Source organism: Mytilus edulis, chromosome 6, assembly GCF_963676685.1.
Source record: "Mytilus edulis chromosome 6, xbMytEdul2.2, whole genome shotgun sequence".
In the NCBI taxonomy this organism is placed as follows: Eukaryota; Metazoa; Mollusca; class Bivalvia; order Mytilida; family Mytilidae; genus Mytilus; species Mytilus edulis.
In genome coordinates this window covers 66,745,827-66,771,570 of record NC_092349.1, presented here as the reverse complement: position 1 = coordinate 66,771,570, position 25,744 = coordinate 66,745,827, and the positions used below count along the sequence as shown (strand labels likewise).

The 25,744-nt window shown below is 32.5% G+C and overlaps 1 protein-coding gene across 1 annotated transcript; it reads left to right on the top strand.

Moving 5' to 3' along the window:
- The first annotated feature begins 10,190 nt into the window (after nt 1-10,190).
- Nucleotides 10,191-25,215, top strand: LOC139528202 (uncharacterized). The gene is made up of 2 exons (XM_071324078.1): nt 10,191-10,233; nt 23,920-25,215. The coding sequence occupies exons 1-2, from the start codon at nt 10,203-10,205 to the stop codon at nt 24,891-24,893; spliced, it is 1,005 nt and encodes a 334-aa protein (XP_071180179.1). The 5' UTR covers nt 10,191-10,202; the 3' UTR covers nt 24,894-25,215.
- Nucleotides 25,216-25,744: the final 529 nt, after the last annotated feature.

The following is a 25,744-nucleotide window of genomic DNA, read 5'->3' as shown; positions in this document are numbered from 1 at the left end:
ACAAAATTGGTTATAACATATTTTATCTTGTATTCAACAACACTATTAATATATAAAGTGGCAGAACAATTAGCTACAATAAATAAACTCATCATAGATACCAGGATTAAATTTTGTATTTACGCCAAACACGCGTTTCTTCTACAAAAGACTCATCAGTGACGCTCGAAAAGGCCAAATTAGGTACGAAGTTGAAGGCATTGAGGACCAAAATTCCGAAATGTTTTGCAAAATACAGCTTATCTATTTCTGAGGTAGAAAAGCCTTAGTATTTCAAAAGTTTAAAAGTTTTGTAAACAGTTAATTTATAAATACGATTATATCAATGATAATTCATGTCAGCACAGAAGTGCTGACTACTGGCTGGTGATACCCTCGGTGAATTAAAACTCCACCAGCAGTGGCATCGACCCAGTGGTTATAAATAAACTCATCATAGAAACCCGGATTAAAATTTGTACATGTCAAATTATAATTGGTTACAAGTGTTTATAAAGTTATATAGAGTTATTTCCCCCTTAAATGATAGAAAAATAAGAAGATGTGGTATGATTTTTAACGAGACAACTCTCAACCAGAAACCAAATGACGCAAAAGTTAACATCTTAAGGTCACCGTACAGCCTTCAACAGTTGCGAAACCAATATCGCTTAGTTAGCAATAAAAGGCACCAATATGATTTATATGTAACAATTTAAACGAGAAAACTAAGGCCTGATCTATATACAAAAACCATTAAAGAAAAACAAATATGAAATACAGCAAAAACCACAACTTCTAGATTAAAGGCTCCTGGCATGGGTCAGCGACATACAGACTGATAGGTTTTACTTCAAAAAGGAACCACCCGGATGAAAGGAAGTTTTGATTAAAGGTGATTTAATGTAAAAAGTAAAAAGTCGTTATTTTCCATACTTAAAATTCTAACTACGATTTGATAAAACATTTTTCAATTGCTTTTACATCAATTTATCAAGTGGTGCGGTCAATTATAGTTTTGTACTGAACCAGTTGTTCGATAAAGTTTTTAATTGAAAACAATTACTTCCTTCATGTATCAATAAACGTTTTTATCGCTTAGTTCAACATTTGCACACATTATGTGCAGTTTTGTTGATTCATCCTACTACAAAGGGACATAAAGTGAGATAAAATGAACAGTGACAACGTTTCATAATATTTTTAAAAACAAGCAAAAAGTAAAATCACAAAAATACTGAACTCTGACATGTCTGAGGAAAATTGAAAACGGAAAGTCCTTAATCAAATGGCAAAATCAAAAGATAAAACAATTCAAACGAATGGATAACTACTGTAAATAAGGCAATCAGAAATAGTAGGTAAAAATGTCAAATATAAGGGTACAGCAGTCATCATTGAGTTATAACCTTAATCACAAACAAATAAGTAACAAAGAAGCACACAATGGCATATAGACCAATCATGTTAGCATGAATTAAAGACAAAAATACAAAAATTTACCATAGTACAATAACACAATTACGCTATACAGAAGTACATAGCCACCTTGTGTGTATCAAAGAAACATAAAAAGGCAAATAGACAAAGTACATAGCAAAATGAAACACAACCGTAGACATATGTTTTACAATATCATACTTACGGGATGTCTACGTACAGCGCCATTTCATCACACTTATATATAGTGATAATTAAAAATGCAGATACATAAGGCCTGTTGGTTTACATCGTATAGGAAATAGTACTACGACATAAGGATGGTCATTTATCGTAAAACTTGTATATTACGATTTTATGCTGTCGTAATGCCATTTCTTGCTTGTTCACCTTTATGTGAACACTATCCTATAAACTATTATTGTCATTTGCAAATAAATTCAGGAATAGATTTTGTATATACGTCAGACGCGCGTTTCGTCTACAAAAGACTCATCAGTGACGCTCGAATTTAAAAAAGTTTAAAAGACCAAAAACAAAGTACGAAGTTAAAGAGCATTGAGGTCCAAAATTCAAAAACGTTTTGCCAAATACAGCTGAGGTAATCTATGCCTGAGGTAGAAAAACCTTAGTATTTCAAAAATTAAAAATTTTGTAAACAGTTAATTTAAAAATATAACCATATCAATGATAATTCATGTCAGCACAAAAGGGCTGACTACTGGGCTGGTGATACCCTCGGGGAAAGTAATCTCCACCAGCAGTGGCATCGACGCGTTTCGTCTAAAATAGAGGGACAGTGAAGATTTTGTGTATTTGTGTTCATTCCTTAAATTTTTGTGTTGTGTTTTGTTTGACCTGTTGGTCTTTTTCTTTTGTTAGCCATGCCAGTTTGATTTTGACTGATGAGTTTGAAGGTCACTTCGGTATCTTTCGTCTCTCCTTTCCCAAAGTGACTGGTATTTTATATAAAACATAACAACTCATTTCTAGGTTTTCGAATTGTAAAACTATTCTCATTTTTAATGTTACTGGAAGTGATTTTTCATGTTACTGGAAAGTTATTTCCACACGATTATATCGCGATAAACTACACAAAAACTGCTACAACATAGTTATGAGAAAGAACGAATAATTCGACCTAATTAATTTTAAGTCATCATCAAGAATTGGTTGAACGATACGATGTATCGGCGTATCAAACCCATATCAACATGTTTTCGCCGTTCAAAATCTTTAGATACCATTCAAGTCACCTGATCTACTATTTTGCCTATTGTGTTATATTCCCGATTGTCATCTTTTGATCTAGGCTGCATTCGCATGGCAGGTGATATATGCACAGCGGGAGAAGATTAATATGTCTAGATAACCGATCTCTCTCCTTATAGAATGGGTGCAATTCCCTTAGAACTTGTCGATAAATTGCTGTACCCTTTATATTATGACCCCTTATATAATAAATGTGCTATACTTTATAAATTATCTTGATGATAACACAACTCTATGTAATTTGATGGTGGACGATCAAATTCATCATAGTACTGTTATATTATACAATGCATATTTTGAAGGTTTTGTGTACTGGCTATTTGTGAAATATAATGGTTACAATAACATGAATAATGTTCAATATTTATTTTGAAATTATATAAAAATAACATTTTACAATTTTTGTAAATCCGAAACATTTGTTCTGGATTTTCTTTTCACTGTAATAAATAATATTATTGTATAGCAATATAATATTTTCCACAGAAAGTAACCAAAAGTTAGCGTGCAATAAATTCTAATATTGCACTAGTGCAATAAATCTTCAAAATTCATGACGTCATCAACGACAAATCTTAGTTTAAACCAATTTTTACTTTTAAATATTATATTGCTATACAATAAAAGGGTTATTGCATGAATATTGGGGAATATTGTCCCTCGTAGAACATATATTGCACTCGCAAGCTCGTGCAATATAAAATTCTACTCGGGACAATATTCCCCAATATTCATGCAATAACCCTATATTACATAGATTTTTGCCCTAATATACTTTCTTCAAATTTTATTGTATCAAAATATTATCAGGTGTCTTATCATTACATATTGTTTAAGAAGAAAAGGTTTGTACTTACTATATTGCAAAACGTTTAACAACTAAAGATACAATACGACAAATGAAATGTATGTAACTACGCTGGATGGATAATGCACTGATAACAACCGAACGTTTGTACGTACGAACACTGGCAATCATGCGAACAGCGCTACTCAAATGACATTTGAAAGACCGCTACACAGACGAAACCCGACGGATGAACGAACAATGACCTAATGCAAAATGTCAAAATAATTACGTTAGATAGAATGTTATAACCGTAATACGTCAGAGATTCCTGATTCAAATCAAAATAATATCGAATATTGATATCATTGGATGACAGCACCACCAATCAGCAAGGAAAACAGTACTCCAATGAGAGACAGCGGTAACGCAACAATATCCAATCAAATCATATATTGATTAGATAGCATGCATCTACAGGCATGCCGTTTTTATTTGTTATAGTGTACTGCACGACTTGATGTGTTATATGTAGCCCGATAAAGTGCTTTTCAAAATAAACTCATTTTTACTTTAAGTGATTACACAAATCTTAAAATAGACAATTTTAGTTTACATTTTTCAAAACCTTATTTTAGAGGAATAGTTAAATGCCCTCTGACATTTGACTGTTCCCACTTGTATGACAGTCGCACAAAATTCCATTAAATTGAGAACAATGTGTGTACAAAAACAAACGGACATAAAAAGACAAATACGTCAAAAAGATTGGCTCAGTTGTCACCATTGTTTTATTATCTTAATCACATTAAAAACAAAGAGACTAGCATGACCAGAGCACAAAAACAAATTGGCGGAATGCTTAAGTTCCATGCCACGCCAAAAATGAACTAAACAGTAAAGGTTAAAAAGTTACAAATACAAATAAAAGTACACATTACACGTTATTAAGATTATAAACAGTGTCAGTACCTACAATCTATAATTAAGGCCACCATGTATTACTTGTGAAGTCGATACAAAATTATTAAACTTTCATAGATACACTAATTATCAATCATATATAATGAAAATAATTCCTAACATACCATATTACCTGCATTTGTGCTGTAAAAGCTAATGTCCAAAACAGTATCATTTCGAATTTTGAAACTCTTCCTTCGAATATGGAACGAGATTAAATAAGCACATCATAGATACCAGGAATAAATTTTATACTTACGCCAGACGCGCGTTTCGTCTACAAAAGACTCATCAGTGACGCTCGAATAAAAAAATGTTTAAAAGGCCAACTAAAGTAAGAAGTTGAAGAGCATTGCGGACCAAAAACCCCTAAAAATTTTGCCAAATACAGCTAAGGTAATCTATTCCAGAGGTAGAAAAGCCTTAGTATTTAAAAAGTTCAAAGTTTTGTTAACAGTTAATTTAAGCTTATTATAATGTAAAAAATTCTGAAACAAGAAGTAACTTATCCTTATCGTTTGTATCATTCAATAGATAACCAAGTGCATCAAAAACAGGTATCTGGTTTCGGCAATATCATTATGGCATTTCAACATGACCTTAAACATAAGAACTTTTATTTATGACTTTTCATATTGATTTAACGACCGAGCAGGTTTAGATTATAAGCTTCCGCATGGTGTTTTTATATAGCCAAGTGTAAGATTGGGTATTACAGTTCTTATCTAGCAATATTGTCGTCTAAAGGAGATACTTCTTTGTAAAAAGGGTGCTAAATGAAGAGCAGTCGACAGACCAAATAACCGTCTGAATCACTAGGATATATTGAATTCATGATCCTCAGGAAAGCATCATTATCGATCGCTTGATAAGCCAATTGTTTTGTCTTTGTCATTTGAACAAAGTAGCAAGGTAACGTTATATACAAAATTACTTAGAACTTTGGCGGCTCCAGAATCCCTAGATCCATTTAACCAATAATAAACTACCCTTCATTCAGCTTTACATCAGACGTCAAGATAGAAAAAAATACCCCTCTAACTTGAAACTGTGAAGTGTCCAATTTTAGATAGGATCCCTATAACCATGTGCCTACGGGGATCTCATTATCGTTCAAGATAGAGAGGTTAAAGCTATTTATAAAAAGGACCCTACTATCGTTCTCAATCTAAAGTAGATTGGAAACAGTGTTGTTAGGTCAGAAAAGACTCTCTTTCATTGTATTGTAAAAAATAGTGTAAGCGAGGAAAATCTGACAAAAAAGTCTTGATTATTATATATGAAGGTTGTGGATATTCATTTCTCTAATTCTATGGAAATGTATCCCTTTCCGGACCCATTGTATAAAAAAAATTGAATCAACGTGAGGTTAGCGGTGATCTCAGAAGATCATTGGATGATTTTGAGGGTCATGACCTTTTTAGCTAACTGGATGAATAAAAAAAATGCTATAACAGGTGCTAATGAAATTGACAACTTCGTGCAATGTGAAAGGCACTCAAAGGGTTTTTTCGGTTAACAAAAAAAGAAATTTTTTAATCATTAGAGAAACAGATTCTTACATAGATACTCGTGGATTATATTAGTTATCTTGGTGTAATCAGGGGTGTACAGAATTTTACACCGTTGTTGAAAATTCATTCACCCTGAGGCGAAGCCGAATGGGTGTATGAATTTTCAACAACGGTGTAAAATTCCGTACACCCCTGATTACACCAAGATAACGAATTTATTTCTTTTGAAATATTCCTTTCCTTATTTTCATACTAAGTTGTAAAATTCTGATGAAAATTTTACACGACAAAAGCAAAGTGTGTCTCACATCATTTTTGTTTATAGACGATGTAAGCAAAGTGTGCCGCAAAAATTAAAAGACCATTTAAGATAATAAATAGAAGACGAAAGCAAAGTAATATTTTGCACCTTTTAACCATTTTAACCTACAGATGACGAAAGCAAAGTGTGCATCCATGACTATTTGACTTGAGGCAATTTTAGGTTACAGACGACGAATGCAAAGTGTGCAGTTAAGATCATTTCAGGTTACAGACGACGAATGCAAAGTGTGCAGTAAAGACCATTTCAGGTTACAGACGACGAATGCAAAGTGTGCAGTAAAGATCATTTCAGGTTACAGACGACGAATGCAAAGTGTGCAGTCAAGACCATTTAAGATATTAGGTGTGCATCCAACACTGTTTTTTTTAATAAACATACATGTTCAAACATATAAATTTTTATTTTTATTTTAACTTAACAATTAACATGATAAAAAGTCATGTATAACATTTTGAAAGGTTCATAATTTGTCTATAAACATCTGATGACGTGTTTTAATGCTTGAAAACTATTTCCACTTTTCCGATATTACAGTTACTGAATATTGGTCCCAATGGCTTGTTAGAAGTTTTAGTAATTGTCAAATTTTGACTGCACTCAACTTGACGATCTCCAATTTCTGAGAAACATTCATTTGAGAATAGCTGATTTATGTCAAAATCATTTAAATTGTTAATTTCATCCAAATTACATGTAGGAGCTGGTACTAGTTCATTTGAAAAGTTTTGATTGGGAATTGGAGGAAATGTTAACATTCCGTGTGCTTTTGGAGCAGTTAACATTTTGTGTGCATTCGGAGCAGGTAACTGCAGTTGAGGTGTAGTCGTGGTAGCTGAAGGCTGTATCAACTTTTGAATGGCTTGGCCCATTTCTTCTTTTTCTTGGTCCGACACACGATGATAAACAGCTAAAGAGTTGACAGATTTGTGGCCTGTCACAGCCATAATTTGTGAATCTGCAAAATTGTTCTTGAATAAGGCTGTTGTACCGGTGGCCCTTATTGAGTGATTGGTATAAATCTTGGATAAATTGCAAGCTTTACTCAGTTTTGTCATGAAAGAACTTATAGAGTCTCTACCGAGCCCCTGTTTTGTATACCACACACTGTCATTGTCAGAAAAAGTATCTTTGGGACGCTGCCAAAGTCGATTATTATCAGGGTGCAGTTTGGAAAGAAGCTTTTCAAAAGAAGTTACAGGACACAGGGGCGAGTCCTTGTTTTCTGTCATAAAACCACCAAAATTCTCCTTTTCATTGTATCTTCTATTTTTAACTAACTCATCCCTTGATTTTTTAACAAATTTTACTCCTGTATTTGGATTTACATCAACGATAAATGTGTCCTTTGTCATTTCTGGTATGTTTTCAAGCCCTCTTCGGCAAAAATACAGACGAATGTCCATTTGTACCTTGTTCAGCAAACCACATGGTGTGGCAGTTGACATATGGATACTCGAATACAGTTTGTGTATGTCACACTCCTCAATCGCAGGGTAGTGCTGTACATCTCCCTTTCCAAGTGTTTTGAGCTCAGACATTGCCGTCTTAAAGATTTCATTTGACGACAAAAATTCTGTGTCCTTTATTATATCAAAAGTTTTTAAGTGCGGCGGAGCCTTCAGGTGCCTATTTAGATCATATCTAAAATTTTCAAGAGATGAGGTTTTATACATGTGTCCATCAGACGTACGGGTGTCCAAATAAAAACTACTCAAAACAACATTCAGTTCACTCGGTGAGTAATTTTCGAACTGCGGATCTTCTTCTCTTTCTGTTAGGTACGCCCTAAGCATGTTTGCACTCTTTTTGTTTGATTTTGCAGTGTTTTTTGGCACAACATTTGCCCTTTTAACCAAAATTTCCGCTTCAGTATGACAGGCAAATCTTTTCGTCGCCATTGAAGCAGACGTAAACAAATAGTTACTTCCCCTTTACTGCTTACGCAAGCGAAACAGTGCATTGAAATTAATTCGGAATAACAATTGTGATTACTTTTTCGAATAGAAAAGGTAATAAATAACACATTTTATAATGTTTTTCAACGGAAATTTATGTAACTCTATTATTTATTACTGCAGCGCGTAGTTAAATATTATTTTTTTTTATCCCCGGGTGAACAAGGGTGGGGTATTATTTACACCCGGGTAGTTAACCAATCAGATTTCAAGATTATTCCTTCATAATCCACTCGTATCAATGTAAGAATCTGTTGAATTATGTTGCCCTCATTGCTGATGTTTATCTTGTTTATGCCAGATGCAGCAAAGGTAGAGATTTTATATTTCCTAAAATTTGTTCAGCAAATTGAATGTTGAAAGTGACACGTTTCAAACAAATCTTGACAATTTTGTTTAATTCTTTAAAAGCAATTCTATTGATTCATCGCATAAATGTTTAGATGATAAGGTAGTTCGTTTTAACCATCCGACTATTTCAACTCTGGTATGATAAGAGACCTGAATTTCACTAGGCAAAGCAGAAACATTATTTTAAAACAGATGCATCTAGAGATGGTTTGAAGTATCGGGTTAGGTTTATAATAGTTCAATTGGCAAGGCTTTTAATGAATTAGTTTAGGGCAGAGAAATACATGCACATTGCATCTGACGGTCATCTATGAGAGCTCTGGAGTATTTTAAATAGTTTTGATAAATACACATTGATTCTATAGCAATAAATCCCAACTAATGCGTGGGTAATATACACATAACATAAAATAAGGCCATTGTATACAAGTTTCAAAACAACACAAACAATTTTTCGAAACCTTTTATGAACATGGTATAATATGTAACAAATGCAGTCAAAAGTAATCAGTTTTGTCGCCAATTCACTAACTGTGTAGATACTAGTACTAAAAGTTTTACCACTGTCCCTGCACCGGTACCTAAGTCATTAGAAAATAAGACAAATCCACAGAATACATCAATTACACAACACATTGTGATTGTAGGTAAAACATCAAGAATATGTTGCATCTTTATCGCAACGAAAGGCCGACTTGTTTAAATGCCAGAAAAGGCCATATAACATGTGTTCTATGACCAACTGATGTAAGATGTTCTCCGGTTAAAATATATATTATCTTATCTTATCTTATTGACAATAAAGCCTTAAAATACCAAGACAAATACAGATATACATGTATTCAAAATGAGAAAAACAACATCCCATTTGAATTTAATCGATATTATTTGGCTTCTTGACAAGTTACGTGGTATGGTACCTTATGCGCATTAAAGGTGTAAACAAAATCAATATAAAAAAATCAATAGTCTTGGCCTTGTTTTTTGCATGAATACCTGTTCAAGGTATGAAAATAGATAATGTGACGTATTTTCATGCAGCATCTATTGGGCTATTTAAAACATGATTTGACTATCTTATCAAATGAAAGGAATCCAGGGGAAAATGGCCATGGCTCTTTATTTTTCCGAACTGTGAGGATGACTTTGTAAATATGATATTCTTAATGGTGTTGTATCAAACGAAGAACATTGTAGGGTAGGACTTAAAAAAACTGTATACACTATATAGAAAAATAAAGAAAATATCCAGTTGGTCTACGCCTTAAGTTAGTTGATTCAGAATCTTTAATTGATCCTTTACGTTTTCATTCATGTGTACTTTTTTTGTTTGAAATAATGGATAGTGGTTAATTTGGAGATGAAGCTTCGATTTTTTTCCCCAAAAAAATCAACATGCAATATTAATATTTTTACCACTTTTTATTTTACATTGATTAGTACTGACATTTAAAATGAAATGTATATGCAACAAATAACGTATTGATGTTTCAAGTTTGTTTTTTTTTTTTGAAATTTCATCTCTCTGACAAGGTAAAAAACATTTAAACAACCATGATAAGGAGCAGATGTTATCTTGAAGCATTTCGTGCACATTGAACGACGTGGCAGCATTTATGTGGAAGAGAAACATTATGCACAACATTGGTGAGTTCTTTTGGTTTTAAATTGTATTTTACAAAAGAAACTAATGATCAAAATGTATACTTTTTTTTTTATAAAAAATAAGATTTCCTCAGCTACACTCGCAGTATTTCCTTCTAAAGAGGACAATTAACATTACCCGCAATAAGTCGGACACGTTTTCGTACAGGACAGCACTAACATAGAGCTAAACCATGTATTATAAATACGCCACAAATAAATCTAACCCAAACGTCGGAGTGTGGTCTCTTTGACATATTCCCCATTTCGATTCTCAATTTCATTTGGTCAATGCTCTTCAAATTTGTTCTATTTTATGCAATGGTAACTGATGAGCATTTTGTAAATAAAATGCCCTTCTGCCGTACAAAATTTTAAGCCTTGTATCTATGATGATAGAAAACAGAGGATCTGACACAAAATCAGTAGGTGCACAGCAAACATAAAAAAAGCAATGGAACGTTACTTTAATTATTGTTCTTCATCTCAAAGTTCCCAAAAAAAACTCTTACAATGTATTTTTATTCAATTTAAAGACGGCGTCTAGCTCCAGTTTTAACGGAATTTTTTCTGAAAAAAATTTGATTAAACTCTGCAAGATTTAACTATAAATCCCGGCCCGGTCAAAATAGAACATGCTGGAAGGTAGCACATATTTTTAACAAAATACCTTGTATGAAACTGTTATTGTGCTTGTACTGGTAATTTTGGTCTACTATTATGCCGTTCCTGTATCATATATAGTAAAGTACATTTTATTGGGGATTGGACGCATCCGTGCTTGACATTCTGTTAAGATATCTGACTATTATAAACGTATGTGGACTCTAGATGTCTTGATTTGTCAGTGTGTTTTCATTCACAAGTACATTTTCACGTCTATTTAACTTCCGGTATATATAAATCCGATCGAAATAAGAATGACAAATTCTATGTCCGTTGCCTCTTTCAAACATATCATTGTTTCCCATTCATCCATTGTCAGTGATATAAATTTACCACCATTCATCCATTGTCAGTCATATACATTTACCACCATTCATACCTGTTATATTAATTGTGAATAGTTTCTCCTACTATACCTGCATGCAATAACTGCTATACATTATAACAACCAAAGTGGTAACACACTCAGAATAAAAACGGATACATTACATAAAACAACCTAAACCATCACATAAAAATACACAGCCAAACCCATCAACGCACAAAGTGACATAACATTTGATTTTATAAAAAAAGAATTACCAAAAATAAGATAGAATTTGGATGGAATTCAAGATTAGATTTGTAAGGCTGATAAAAGATTTATTAATAAGAAATAAGAAAGAAAATTATAAGACTAATTAATATCAAATTGTGGTAGTAAGTAGATAATTAATTGTATTATCTAGCTGTGTCGGTGTTTCTTCTGATATATCTTATAAATTTCGTTGATCCAAAATGAATTCTAATAAATGAACTGGATGATTAATAATCTTTACCAGAACACACGTATACAACAGAAAAAAAAAGATTTACTACTACAAACGTTAAGACATTTGACAAAATCCGACTACAATAACAAATATAACATCAGAACTACATATATGAATTTGGGATAGAAAAGTACCATGACAAGTCTTATAGCAATGCGAATTCCCACTCAGTCACACTCGGGAATAAGTCACGTTCGGAAATTAAAATACCAGACGACGTAACGACAAACCACAATCTAACACGTGGTAAAAATGTCCTTAGTTAGTTTTGACAAAGACACATCGTATGGATCAATCAGTTCGTGATTGTGTCCGTAAAATTTACGGAGTGTCATTTTTAATCTGTCTTATTCTTGAAAGGCCTAGGGCGTGTACAGGTCTCATATATAAGTTCACAATTATCATAAGTAACTCAACCTTGACCTGTTTGTTCGGACTCAATAAATTTATTGGATACGAATTTTATTATCGCAGCTACTCATCTAGAAGTCAATAGTTATCAATTGTACCAGGATTATAATTTAGTACGCCAGATATGTTGACCTCAAAAGTATTTGGTTCGTGGTAAATATTTGCCAATATGTTGGTAAAAAAAGTTGTAGACGAAAATTTCAATATTCGATATCCGATTAAAAAAAATTGTTTTTAATAATTGATGAATGGATTACGCTGTGTGTTCAAACCCTACCCGAATTAAAAGATGAAATAATTTTATTTTTCCATTATATTGTTACATTAACTGATTTATCACTCATCAAACGAATACAAACGTTTTTCATAGCATGTTATACATGTTATAGTTCGAATTCATGATATTGATTAATATTTTAAAAAACCACGCGTTGTAGACAAACTCATGACAAGTAAAAGTAATATGGGTGCGTGAAAATTTCCACATAGAAAATATGCACACATATTAAATATCGTTCTTCCAACCATTTTTCTGGATTTACCTTCATAAAAGACACTCAAATTTAAACCTTTAAAAATCCAGGATGTTTAACCTATCGCAAATAATACCAGTAATTATATGTCATAAAACCTAATTGTGATACCTCAGTATTCTATTTAAAAAATCTGTACAATAATTTATCTAACTTATTTAACGCATGCCTTTCTTTAGAGGGCGTGTACAGGTCTAATTTAAATATAGTATTAAATTGATCGAATATGTCCCTCGTATTGAAATCGTAAATACTGCAATTCAAAGATCACTGAAGGCGTAAAATCCAATAATAAGTTACAAACGAGGAATAGGACGAAACGCGCGTCTGGCGTATAAAATTATAATCCTGGTACCTGATAACTTTTTACAACTTAAAAGGCCTTAATTCATCATCTATATGGCATACAGCAGTCAAACAGATTAATGTTTCTGTGGAATTAAATGGATTTGGCTATTATTTTGGTCATATATGACCCAACCATGATCAGTGTCGACAAAGACCGACCGTGTATATTTACGCCAAACATATTTCATATTTTACATAGGCTGAAAAAAATAGATTTTGCAAAATTCTCTACAAATTTTAAAATTAATTGGTTTGATAAATGTAACAAACATCTGTTGAAGTCACTTCTGAAAAATCATTTTCGTTATGAGATTTGAAATTTGTAATTTTCATGAGATTATATTATTTGATTTCACGAGGATAATATAAAAAGTAATGATAAGTTTGTCTTTAAAGGGGCACTAGCTACGATATATATAAAAAAATAAAGTATGATTTTTTTTAGATCAATCATTAATCAAATTGGAATAATGAAATAATAATTTGCTTTTAGCAATCAATTTCCTTTAATTTTGTTGAAATAAGCGATTAAACATAATTTTTGACTGATTCACTTGCAAGTGAAAACGTCATCATCATTCTAACCGGTATTCAGATGAACTTCAAGTAAACCCCTAGCTAGAGATTGACAACGCATGCATTGTACGGGTACTGGTTATTTTAAGAAAAAGAATGTCAACAATGAAAGTGAAACTACGGTAAATCATTTGATTACTAATTCGATGCACATAAAATCATTCTTATATGGTTAAAAACAATGAGAAACATCATTTTTAATCTATAAAATAAAAGCAAACAGACCTATAAAAATGCAATTGCACGTGTTGGTTTAATCTATTCGTATCTTTATTTTTGTTTACATCGCTTACATGGTAATCTGAGGTCAAATCGATAGTTAATTAGATGGCGTCTGGACTAAAATACACACGAAACGAACCTATATATTATCTACCCCATGCTCTGTAAACTGTTTATTTTAGACTTTTGATAGTTTGGATAAATGTTTTACATTGTTGTAAACCAAATATGAGAATGTGAGTCAAATCGGTTACAATGAATTTGACAGCTAGTGCCCCTTTAAAAGATTTCATCTTATCAACAGTTTGAATAGATTAAAACATTTGAATTTGATTGTTTTAGAAAAAAACAAATTTCAATCTCCTTCTAAAGAACAAAAAATTGAAATTGCTAACCTTAAGCATTTTTCAATTTGCCTTAAAAAATTGAAAAAATGAAAAATGCTTGAACGTGGAGCATTTTACAATTTGCCTTAAAAAATTGAAAAAAGGAAAAATACTCGAACGTGGAGCATTTTTCAATTTGCCTTAAAAAATTGAAAAATGAAAAATACTCCAACGTGGAGCATTTTTCAATTAGCCTTAAAAAATGGAAAAATTAAAAAGGCTCCAACGTGGAGCATTTTTCAATTTGCCTTTAAAAATTAAAAAATTAAAAATGCTCCAACGAGGAGCATTTTTCAATTTACCTTGAAATATTGAAAAAATGAAAAATGTCCCGTTTCATTGTTTACACTTTTGAAGTTTTGTTTTTATGCTTTAAATATAATGCACATATGTGTATGTGTGAACCCGTATGTACACAATTATTACCTTACCGCGAAAAGATAGAACAACAACGCACCAGCAAAATTGTGTGATGTGGCGCAGGATTACTATGCAATTGTTATTTCCCTTGTTTAAAACCATGAATTTTATATTTCCATATTTTGTTATTTACATTCAGGTTAACTAAGTATTCTCTATATATCTGTTAAATCAAATAGATATTGGTATGTTGAGTTCATTAATATAGATATTTATTTTTACTCCCAAGTATTTGCATCATTGCAAGACATTTGTAAAACAAGTTAATGTACATTTAATATAACATCTGAGCAATTTTCCTCTCTTTGATCAAAGCATAATAAAGCCTGCTCTCCAAAACACGTATCAATTGTGGCCTTTTGAAGTAATATGCCGATGATAGCTGAAAGCAATAACTATATGCCATATAAAGCACTCAACGACAGAATAGATTAACCGAAGCCAAAAGAGTTATTCGTGATTGCAAAATAAATAAAAAATTATGTAACAGGAAATTTCTTACTTTCATGCACTGGCTACGGGTTTGGTGATATCCTCGTTGACAACATACAAAAGGTGTAAAGAAAAAAACAACACCTAGGAAAGCTGTTCTTTTCCAAGTCTCCCTGTATAAGGTTGATGAATATGCCATATTTCTTTTAAATACGGCTTATTTTTGAAGTCATTGAATGCTCCATTTCTTAACTAGATAAAATGAATTATATAATTTTTTCACTGTTTTTGGTTTTATTTTACTTAGCTATTAATTAAGGTACCAAAAGTGCTTCAATATTTGCACCCATCGTCTCTGTTTACAACTAGAACAAGCAGTGGTCTATCTCCGAATCTCAATCAGATTACTCATGTTAAATTTTGATCCCGCGAGGTTGATGATTAATTTTACAGCATTTTTTTTTACTGAAAAACATTATTTTGGGAAAACTAATCAGAAATGAAGCAGACATTTGAGTCAGTGCTTGGTGGAATTAGATACGACTGTGACAAGTTTTGAAAATTTAGGTGTATAATTGTTCCTGTGGGTTTTTTTTTCAATTTTTATAGTATGGTTTATTTGGTAAATGTATAGTAAAAATAGGTTGGACGTTGTTAACATTGATATCGCTGATTACTTTGTTCATTTTGACACAGATTTTCTATTATTTGGAATGAATGTGAGGTGGCATTTCAGTTAAAAATGAACTTCAAATGTGAAGCTAGTTTACGTTTATCTGGATATAAGAAGATGTGGTATGAATACCAATGAGACAGCTCGCCTTCTAAGTCACATTTTTTTTTAAATAAAAAGAATTATAGGTCAAAGTACTGTGTTCAACACAGATTCTTGGTTCATACAAAACATAAAGCTATAAATTGTCCCCAAAATGACTAGTGTAAAACTATTCAAACGGGAAAAACAACGGTCTAATATATATATAGAGAACGAGAAACACTTATGAATCACATCAACACACGACAACAAGGAACATTAGAAGATAAAACCTTTAAACAGACTTATTACATGTATTAAGAAGGGATAAAGTAACAATACAGTTGCCATGTCATTAAAGTTAACATATTTTGGTTTTAATATTGATTCACTTATAGGGTCTTTACATCGGAATTAAACACATTTATTTAAAAACCAGTTGTTGGCATGACACGTGTAAAGTTCTTCTCTTATATATTTTATGATTGTATGATAATGACCCCTAACGGGAGTTGCCTAATATTCCTATGATGAAAACATAATCTTTCAATCAGTTTAATTGAGGTCTGTGGCTGGCATGTCAGTAACTGCTAGTAGTCTGTTGTTATTTATGAATTATTGTCATTTTGTTTATTTTTCTTTTGTTACTTCCTCTGACATCGGACTCGGACTTCTATTGAACTGAATTTTACCGTGCTCATGATTATGCGTTTACTTTTCTACATTGGCCAGAGGTATAGGGGAGGGTTGAGATCTCAAGAACATGTAACACCCCACCGCATTTTTGCGCCTCTCCCAAGTCAGGAGCCTCTGGTCATTGTTAGTCTTGTATTATTTTTTTTTTTTGTGTGTTTAATTTGTTAGGTATGACGTCCATTATCACTGAACTAGTATATATATATATTTGTTTAAGGGCAAGCTGAAGGACGCCTCCGGGTGCGGGAGTTTCTCGCTGCATTGAAGACCTATTGGTGATCTTCTGTTGTTGTCTGTTCTATGATCCGGTTGTTGTCTCTTTGACACATTCCCCATTTCCATTCTCAATTTTAGAAAAGGGTAGGAGCCTGTAATTCAGTGGTTTTCGTTTGTTTGTGTATAATTGTTTCTGTGTTTTTTATTTTTATTTTTATAGTATGGTTTACTTGGTAAATATATAGTTAAAATAGGTTGGACGTTGTTTACACTGATATCGCTGATTACTTTGTTCATTTTGACACAGATTTTTTATTATTTGGAATGAATGTGAGGTGGCATTTCAGTTAAAAATGAACTTCAAATGTGAAGCTAGTTTACGTTTCTCTGGATATAAGAAGATGTGGTATGAATACCAATGAGACAGCTCGCCTTCTAAGTCACATTTTTTTAAAATAAAAAGCATTATAGGTCAAAGTACTGTGTTCAAAACAGATTCTTGGTTCATACAAAACATAAAGCTATAAATTGTCCCCAAAATAACTAGTGTAAAACTATTCAAACGGGAAAAACAACGGTCTAATATATATATACAGAACGAGAAACACTTATGAATCACATCAACACACGACAACAAGCAACATTAGAAGATAAAACCTTTAAACAGACTTATTACATGTATTAAGAAGGGATAAAGTAAAGATACAGTTGCCATGTCATTAAAGTTTACATATTTTGGTTTTAATATTGATTCACTTATAGGGTCTTTACATCGGAATTAAACACATTTATTTAAAAACCAGTTGTTGGCATGACACGTGTAAAGTTCTTCTCTTATATATTTTATGATTGTATGATAATGACCACTACCGGGAGTTGCCTGATATTCCTATGATGAAGACATAATTTTTCAATCAGTTTAATTGAGGTCTGGAGCTGGCATGTCAGTAATTGCTAGTAGTCTGTTGTTATTTATGAATTATTGTCATTTTGTTTATTTTCTTTTGTTACTTCCTCGGACATCGGACTCGGACTTCTATTGAACTGAATTTTACCGTGCTCATGATTATGCGTAGGGGAGGATTGAGATCTCAAGAACATGTTACACCCCACCGCATTTTTGCGCCTCTCCTAAGTCAGGAGCCTCTGGCCATTGTTAGTCTTGTATTATTTTTTATTTTATTTTTTTGTGTTTAATTTGTTAGGTATGACGTTCATTATCACTGAACTAGTATATATATATTTGTTTAAGGGCAAGCTGAAGGACGCCTCCGGGTGCGGGAGTTTCTCGCTGCATTGAAGACCTATTGGTGACCTTCTGTTGTTGTCTGTTCTATGATCGGGTTGTTGTCTCTTTGACACATTCTCCATTTCCATTCTTAATTTTAGAAAAGGGTAGGAACCTGTAATTCAGTGGTTTTCGTTTGTTTATGTGTTACATATTTGTTTTTCGTTATAATTTTTACATAAATAAGGGCGTTAGATTTCTCGTTTGAATTGTTTTACATTGTCTTATCGGAGCCTTTTATAGCTGACTATGTGGTATGGGCTTTGCTCATTGTTGAAGGCCGTACGGTGACCTATATTTGTAAATGTCTGTGTAATTTTGGTCTATTGTGGAAAGTGGTCTCATTGGCAATCATACCACATCTTCTTTTTTATATATTGTCTTTTTAAAAAAAATAGAAAGTACAAAATTATTATGCCTGAAGCTGTCAGGGAGAATTATAAAACCCTTGACACAAAATTATCGATATTTTGGGAGATGGGAGATCTTCCTATAATGCCCGCCCCTCCCCCTTACAAAAAAAGTAAACAACACTAAAATCTCATCCGACATTACAGATGGAATTTTATTTCATTCACGTGAATGAGGTCGGAGTGACTCGGTGTGCGCCTTTTCCTAAATTCCTCTTTTTGTTGTTCTCCAGATCCCACCTTTGTTGTCCCCTTGATTTTAATTACCCCAATTTTTATAATCCTTTATCCAACATCCCCTTTTTGTAACCTCAACATCACCCCCTCTCTATATTCTACACCGAGGTCTACTTGCCAAATTCATTTTGATCAAGATGGATTTGATGCCCACATTTATCAGCCTGATATGGAACAGGATCAAAGTTTCGTAATCCCTGTAAAAAAACAAAACAGTTGTGACTTTCTGTTTACATAACGAATGTAAAATGGGAGCGGACGAACTACAAAAAATTTAATAGCATCAAAAAAGAGGCAATATCGATAAATGTTTTAATCAAACTATCTAGAATTTCTTAAATTGCAACAAGAGTGCATACGCTGAAATGTCTCGCCTTCTTTACTAATCATTGATATTATGTTGAGGGGGTCGAAGGGGTCCTTATTCCGAAATCCCGGGCTTAAAAATGAAATCCCGACATCCCGGGATTTGAATTAAGAAATCCCGGAACCCGAAAGGGTCAACCCCGAAATTCCGAGCTTAAAAATACCCGATCCCGACGTCCAGAAAAAGGTCTTGCCCACCCCCTATGTTGATAGTCCTAAATATAAAGCTTAACTACAACTATCACATAAACTTAACATGGTCCAAGAAATTAGATCAAGGTCATATAAACAAAACAAGAAATACATGTACACCTTACAATAAATCACTAAGTATATTTGACCTATTGCTAATAGTTCTTAAGAAACGGACTAAACCAAAAAACTAAACACTGACTTATGAACCGTGAAATTAAGGTCAGGGATCTGAACCATGGCTTCAGAAGTGTACAGCTTACAATTCTTCCGTGCAGCAAATATAGTTAACCTATTGCTTATAGTTTAAGAAAATCAGACCATAACTAGACAAGAGTGCACACGCTGAAATGTCTCGCCTTCTTTACTAATCATTGATATTATGTTGATAGTCCTAAATATAAAGCTTTATTACAACTGTCACATAAACTTAACATTAACCAAGAAAACTAAACATTGACCAATGGACCATGGAAATGAGGTCAAGGTCAGATGAAGAATGCCAGGCAGGCGTGTACAACTAACAATTCTTCAATACAACATATATAGATGACCTATTGCTTATAGTTTCAGAAAAACAGACAAAAACAGAAAACCTTTACACTGATCAATGAACAATGAAATTGAGGTCAAGGTAAAATAAAACATGCAAAACTGACATGTAAATCATAGAATGTTTCCATACATAAAATAGAGTAGACCTATTGCATATATTATAAGAAAAAAATACACAAACCGAAAAGCTTAACTTTGACCACTGAACCATTAAAATGGGGTCAAGGTCAGATAACACCTGCCAGTTGGACATATACACCTAACAATCATTCCATACAGCAAATATACTAGACTTATTGCTTATAGTATCTGAGATATAGACTTGACCATCAAAACTTAACCTTGTTCAATGATCAATGAAATGAGGCCTAGGTCAAGTGAAAGCTGTCTGACGAGAACCTAGCAAGGCATGCACATACCAAATATAGTTATCATATGAGTCATTATAAGAGAGAAATTCACAATTTAGAAAAATGTTTTTTTTTAAGTAGTCATTGAACCATGAAAATTAGGTCCAGGACAATTGGCGTGTAACAGACGGAAACTTCGTAACAAAAGGCATCTATATACAAATTATGAAACATTCAGGTCTTTCATCTTCTAAAATATTAAATTTTAAAGAAGTTAGTTAATGACGCCGCCGACGCCGCCGGATCACCATCCTTCGGTCAACAAAAACTGCCCAAGACATTTCTTAATTCTTGTCTGAAAATGTTAACTAAATCTACGAGTATTGATTTCTTGGCATATTTCAGGGTTGTTTTATTTGCTTTTTTTTATTTCCATCTGTTCCCGTTGTTCTTAGGGTAATGCAGCTATGTTTTCCTCAATCGTTGCAAGCAGCTGTAGTTTTTTTGTTTTGGAAAATTCGTTTTCTTCTTATTTAGATATTAATTTTTTTTATATTTAAAGAAAATTTATACAATATTTTATAAAAAAAATCACCGATGATTTTATTTTGAAATTAGATGAAAGGACAGCAACAACAAAAAAACAACACAAAAACAAAAACAAAAAAAAACAACAACAATGCAACATTCATAGAAGCGAACTAGTAGATAACAATTTGCATATTACTGACTTGATACAGGGCATTTAAGAAAAAAGGATAGGATGAACCTGGTTTTGTGGCTAGCCAAACCTCCACGCTTTATACCAATGTTAAATACACAACTAAAATGTCACCAAGACATGACGGGAACACACTGTCAGTACAAATAAATGCAAAAACACCATAGACATAGAAATACATAAATAAATCATATAATAGAACATTTAAACACGTTTACCACAGAAAAACAACGAATAACTCACAAAAGCATCTGCAAAATTAAAATTACATCCATTGCTTCGCGTGTCTGACGTGAGAAAACTTATACGTCACATAGGAACAAATGTTTTATATAAAAAGAAATCATGATTCTCCAACATTTCCATAAATTCCTCTTCAAAATAGAGAAATACAATAGATGTCTAGATATTATTTGTAATGTGTACTTTTCAAGCAGTTCTCAAATCTACTTATACTGTAACAGATTAAAATAACGTTTATGGTACCAATCTTACACCAGGCAGATAACCTTAGCCGTATTTGGCACAATTTTTTGGAATTGTTGTTCCTCAATATTCTTCAACTTTGTACTTGTTTTGGATTTCGAACTTTTTTTTTATCCAAGCGTCACTTGGGAGTCTTACGTAGACAAAACGCGCGTCTGGCGTATTAAATTATAAGCCTGGTATTTTTTTATAGCTATTATCTGTGTGTTTATCTGTCCTGTATGTTCTCCCATTTTGTAATGTAGTTTATTCCTGTCATGTAATGTTGTCATTTTAATGTTATATTTAACATTGCCATAAAAGCGGGAGGTTTGGCTAGCCACAAAATCACGTTCAACCCACCATTTTTTCTCAAAACGTCCTGTACGAAGTCAAGAAAATGGCCATTGTTATATTATAGTTCGTTTCTGTGTTATTGCAGTTTAGTGTTTTTGTTGTGTCGTTGTTTTCTTCTTAAATTTGATGTGTTCCTCTCAGCTTTAGTTTGTGACCTGGATTTGGTATTTTTTCTCAATCGATTTATGAATACGGACAGCGGTATACTACTGTACCTTGATTTACTTTATATTTTAACCCCGCTTATTAGTTTTCTGCACATATTATCAGGACTTATTTGTTTTGTAAGTTCTTAAACGGACCTGTTAATCTTTATCGTAGTTTGGGACTGTCTTGGCTATAAACAATAGACACGAAGTTTAGAAGTGATTTAACTTGCCTCAACACCGAAGTTTTATAATGAAATATACAATACATAATGATATATACAAAAATAAACATATGCAGGAATTATTGTTCACTTTCGGTAGAATAATTGTGTAAGTATCACTATGATAATTATCCAAATATTTAAAGGTTCGAACTGGTTTGTAATCACTTCTGAAATGATTATTTAATGTCCGCACATAATATTAACTGGACTTTGATGATGAAACATCGTAAATTGTTAGGTAACATTCATTTGGCAACGATAAGCATGCTATTAAAACACGGGATAACAACATAAAACCATAAGATATTAGAAATGCACACACAAAATAGTTGAACACAATTATATCCATAGATATCAATAGATCCTGTTTGATTTCTTTGGACGTGATGCTGATTTCGATTGCCTATAAATAAGATTCAAAACTTGTTTATAGATCGTTTTTGTTATTTATGATAATGCGTGGTTTTGGGAATTAAAGGTTCTTGATTGTCCTATAAAGGTGTAGTTAATCCTTGATGTACATAATCAATATATTTGCACAGTATGGTTGGTTGATAATTCAATGGACACAATGGAAAAGTGTAACTGGAATTGTAGCACACGATCCTCCTAAAGTTATTTCTACATCATAGTTGTGTTATGAGATGTACGTTTGATAAGCAAACTAAAATAAAAATTAAAAGTATAAAAATAAAAAAAACTTCTGTTATCAAACATCCATGTATCCAAGTAAAATCTTTTAAAATAGATGAAATTTTGATCCTGGTATCTATGATGAGTTTACTTGTTGTTGTTTGTGTGGCCGTTTCAAAAAGAAACGATGACTTTGAATGTACATTATTAACTTGTTGTAATGAAGTTCTTAAATTTTTTAAAACCATGTAAACAAATCATAGAAAAGTAATTCCTCCTATAGTTATTGAAGCAATTCCTAGATAACAGTAAGTGTCTGCTGGATAGTTCGAATGAAGTGTGAATTGACCTCCAAGAAAAGGTAATGCTAAATCTCATCTTTAGCAGCTGATTTAGCAATCTTCTTTATATTTAAATGGTCTTTGATATCTGAAGCTTCAAATGGACTGTTTGTAAAATCTAAAGTTTGAAATTGACATATTTACTGTAGCTTTCAAATATGTATTGCAAAAATACGATTTTACCTTGTCAAACCTAAATAATGCTAAGTTTATTCGATACAGTCCTCTACTTTCTTGTAGCTTTTCATGGCAATTTAATAAACGAGGATGATATATTATTGTATGGGGTTGTAGAGTACAACAACAAGGAATATTTTGCATGCAAAATTGCTATACTGGCAATGTTGATGTTTTATCAGGGCACTTTAAAATTACCTCTTTAGCATTTGTCAATAACATTGATGCTAAAGTATACCAACAGTTAAAACCAAATAGTTTTATACTCTACTTCGGTAACAAGGTTCAACCCAAAATGATTGTAAACAAACAAAGATGAATTCCGATGAATTTTTTAAGGTTATTTTCAATTGAAAGTCTAACAGTAACCATGCAACCGTAATCTCTTAGATAGGTACCTTTTGATGAAAGCATATGTTGAATTTTGAACCCTGTGTAAAGTAAGCTATCGTGTTTCACCTTAGTTATCCATCTTCCGTTTCTTTTTTTCCACAAATTACCATTAAAATATTTTTTTTTTTAAATTTTATCTTAGTAGACAAGATGTTGCTATGAATAATTCAGAAATTATTTTTCTTTCTTTATTACATTACAATAAACCAACGTGTATTTTCGAATCACTGCAATCTTTGCTCGATCTGTTTTCATTTTCAAGTCATTTGGAACTGTCAAAATATTGAAACGCATTTTTATTTTAAATTGTTTCAGTAAAATTACTTAATTTATGTACCAATATCAATATTTTTTTCTAGTGTTAACATCAATATGGTTCTTTATGGTGACTGATTTGTTAATTGTTTGTCCGCCTGTCAACAGCATATCTCTGGATGACATAGAAACGACGACTAAAGCTCTTGAAGCTGGCAAAGGTATAGCCGAATTTCTCGAAAAGAAGGAGTTTGCTGATGTTTTAAAAAAGATAGGAACAAATGTTGGTCCTTATCTTAGTGCAATAGGTCCTTTCATAGGTTTCGTATCTGCAGTGTTACAAACCGAATCTGCAGAGTTGGCTTACATGAAAAAAGTTATGAAATATATTGACTCACGTTTTGACGAAATGGATAAGCGATTCGATAGTATCGAACAGTTGATTAAATGGAACGTCGTGCAAGTCAATTTCGGTCAGATTGAACAAAGGATAAAGGCAATGGCACGGGAATATAGGTATCTGTATATTGTTCCACCTATTGCTGTAAAAAATAGAAAGAAAATTTATGTTTCAATTTATGAAAGTGATTATCAGAATAGCGGCACGAAATTGTACCAATCCATTGTCAATAAACAAGGCATGTTTCAAGAAGATCTTGGTACTTCTGTTTTGCGTTATACTGACAGTGACCGTAAAAAGACACATTTATTTCTACGCGGAGTTATGCAACTTCTCTTACAGGCTATTAAAATAGAGTTGGCCTATCTTTTTTCCTACAAATATAATCATAATGCGAATTTTATGAAGTTGCAATGGATAAATAGAACAGATGAGGTTCGAACGAAGTTTAAACAAATTGACGATCAGTGTATAGAAGCATATTTGGCAAAATCCAAAAAGGATATTGACGAATTTTCCGCAAAAAACTATGGTAAGCCGAATAAACAATTTGCCACTGAACTTTACAATCTGCTGGCTGGAAAGTACTTCTGGAGGGATTGGATTGTTGTATCTTATAACCCCATATATGGCCGTGACAAGCATATGATGCGTGTCACTGGAGGACAAACGCTATAAAGAAAACATGGAAGAAACCTGTTAGTTACAAGTGTGGACAAGAATCATCCGGTCATGAAGTCATCAACAGCTAAACAGATATTGAAAACAAAAGTGACCGTGCAAGGAAATTATAATTTTTTTTTTCGAAAAGCAAAAGACATATTTTTCAATGTAGATCATTCAGGAGCATCAAAAGGAGCCTCATTAGTTAGTATCATAGCATGTGGCACGGGAGTAGCTTTCAGAGGTCACATTAAGAGGCTCGTAATCGACGAAAGATGTCCATTTGCTTGGATAATCATGTGGGGTTGAAAGCTTAAATCGTCAGGAAATGTTAACAGATAAATAGTGTGACTATCTGACATTTGTTTTAGACAGTCAGTCTTATTTACTTTGATTATCATTAAGGTAAATAAATAATATATATTAATTTACAGCTCATTCATTGTCAAGATGACAGGGTACGTCCTGTAGCTTATGTTCCTCTGTAAATTTACGAAAAATGAACATTTGTTTGTTACGATTATACCATAAAACACTATTTTTTTTTTTAAATACCTGACTTTTGAAAATGTATTGATTTGTGTTTTTATCATATTATATTTTTGACACATTTTAACCCAATCAACATTAAGCATATTACTCATTACCCAGATATTTTTTTTTAACTAGCGATTAGATAATTTTACATTCCCTGCTGAAATATCTTTTCATAACGATGCGTGATTTGCTCTTTTTTTATCAATATGGATGTACTCGTCAAACTTTAATTATTAATTAAAGTTTGACGAGTATATCCATATCTTTTTTTTTTATCAATATGGATGTACTCGTCAAACTTTAATTATTAATTAAAGGTTGACGAGTAC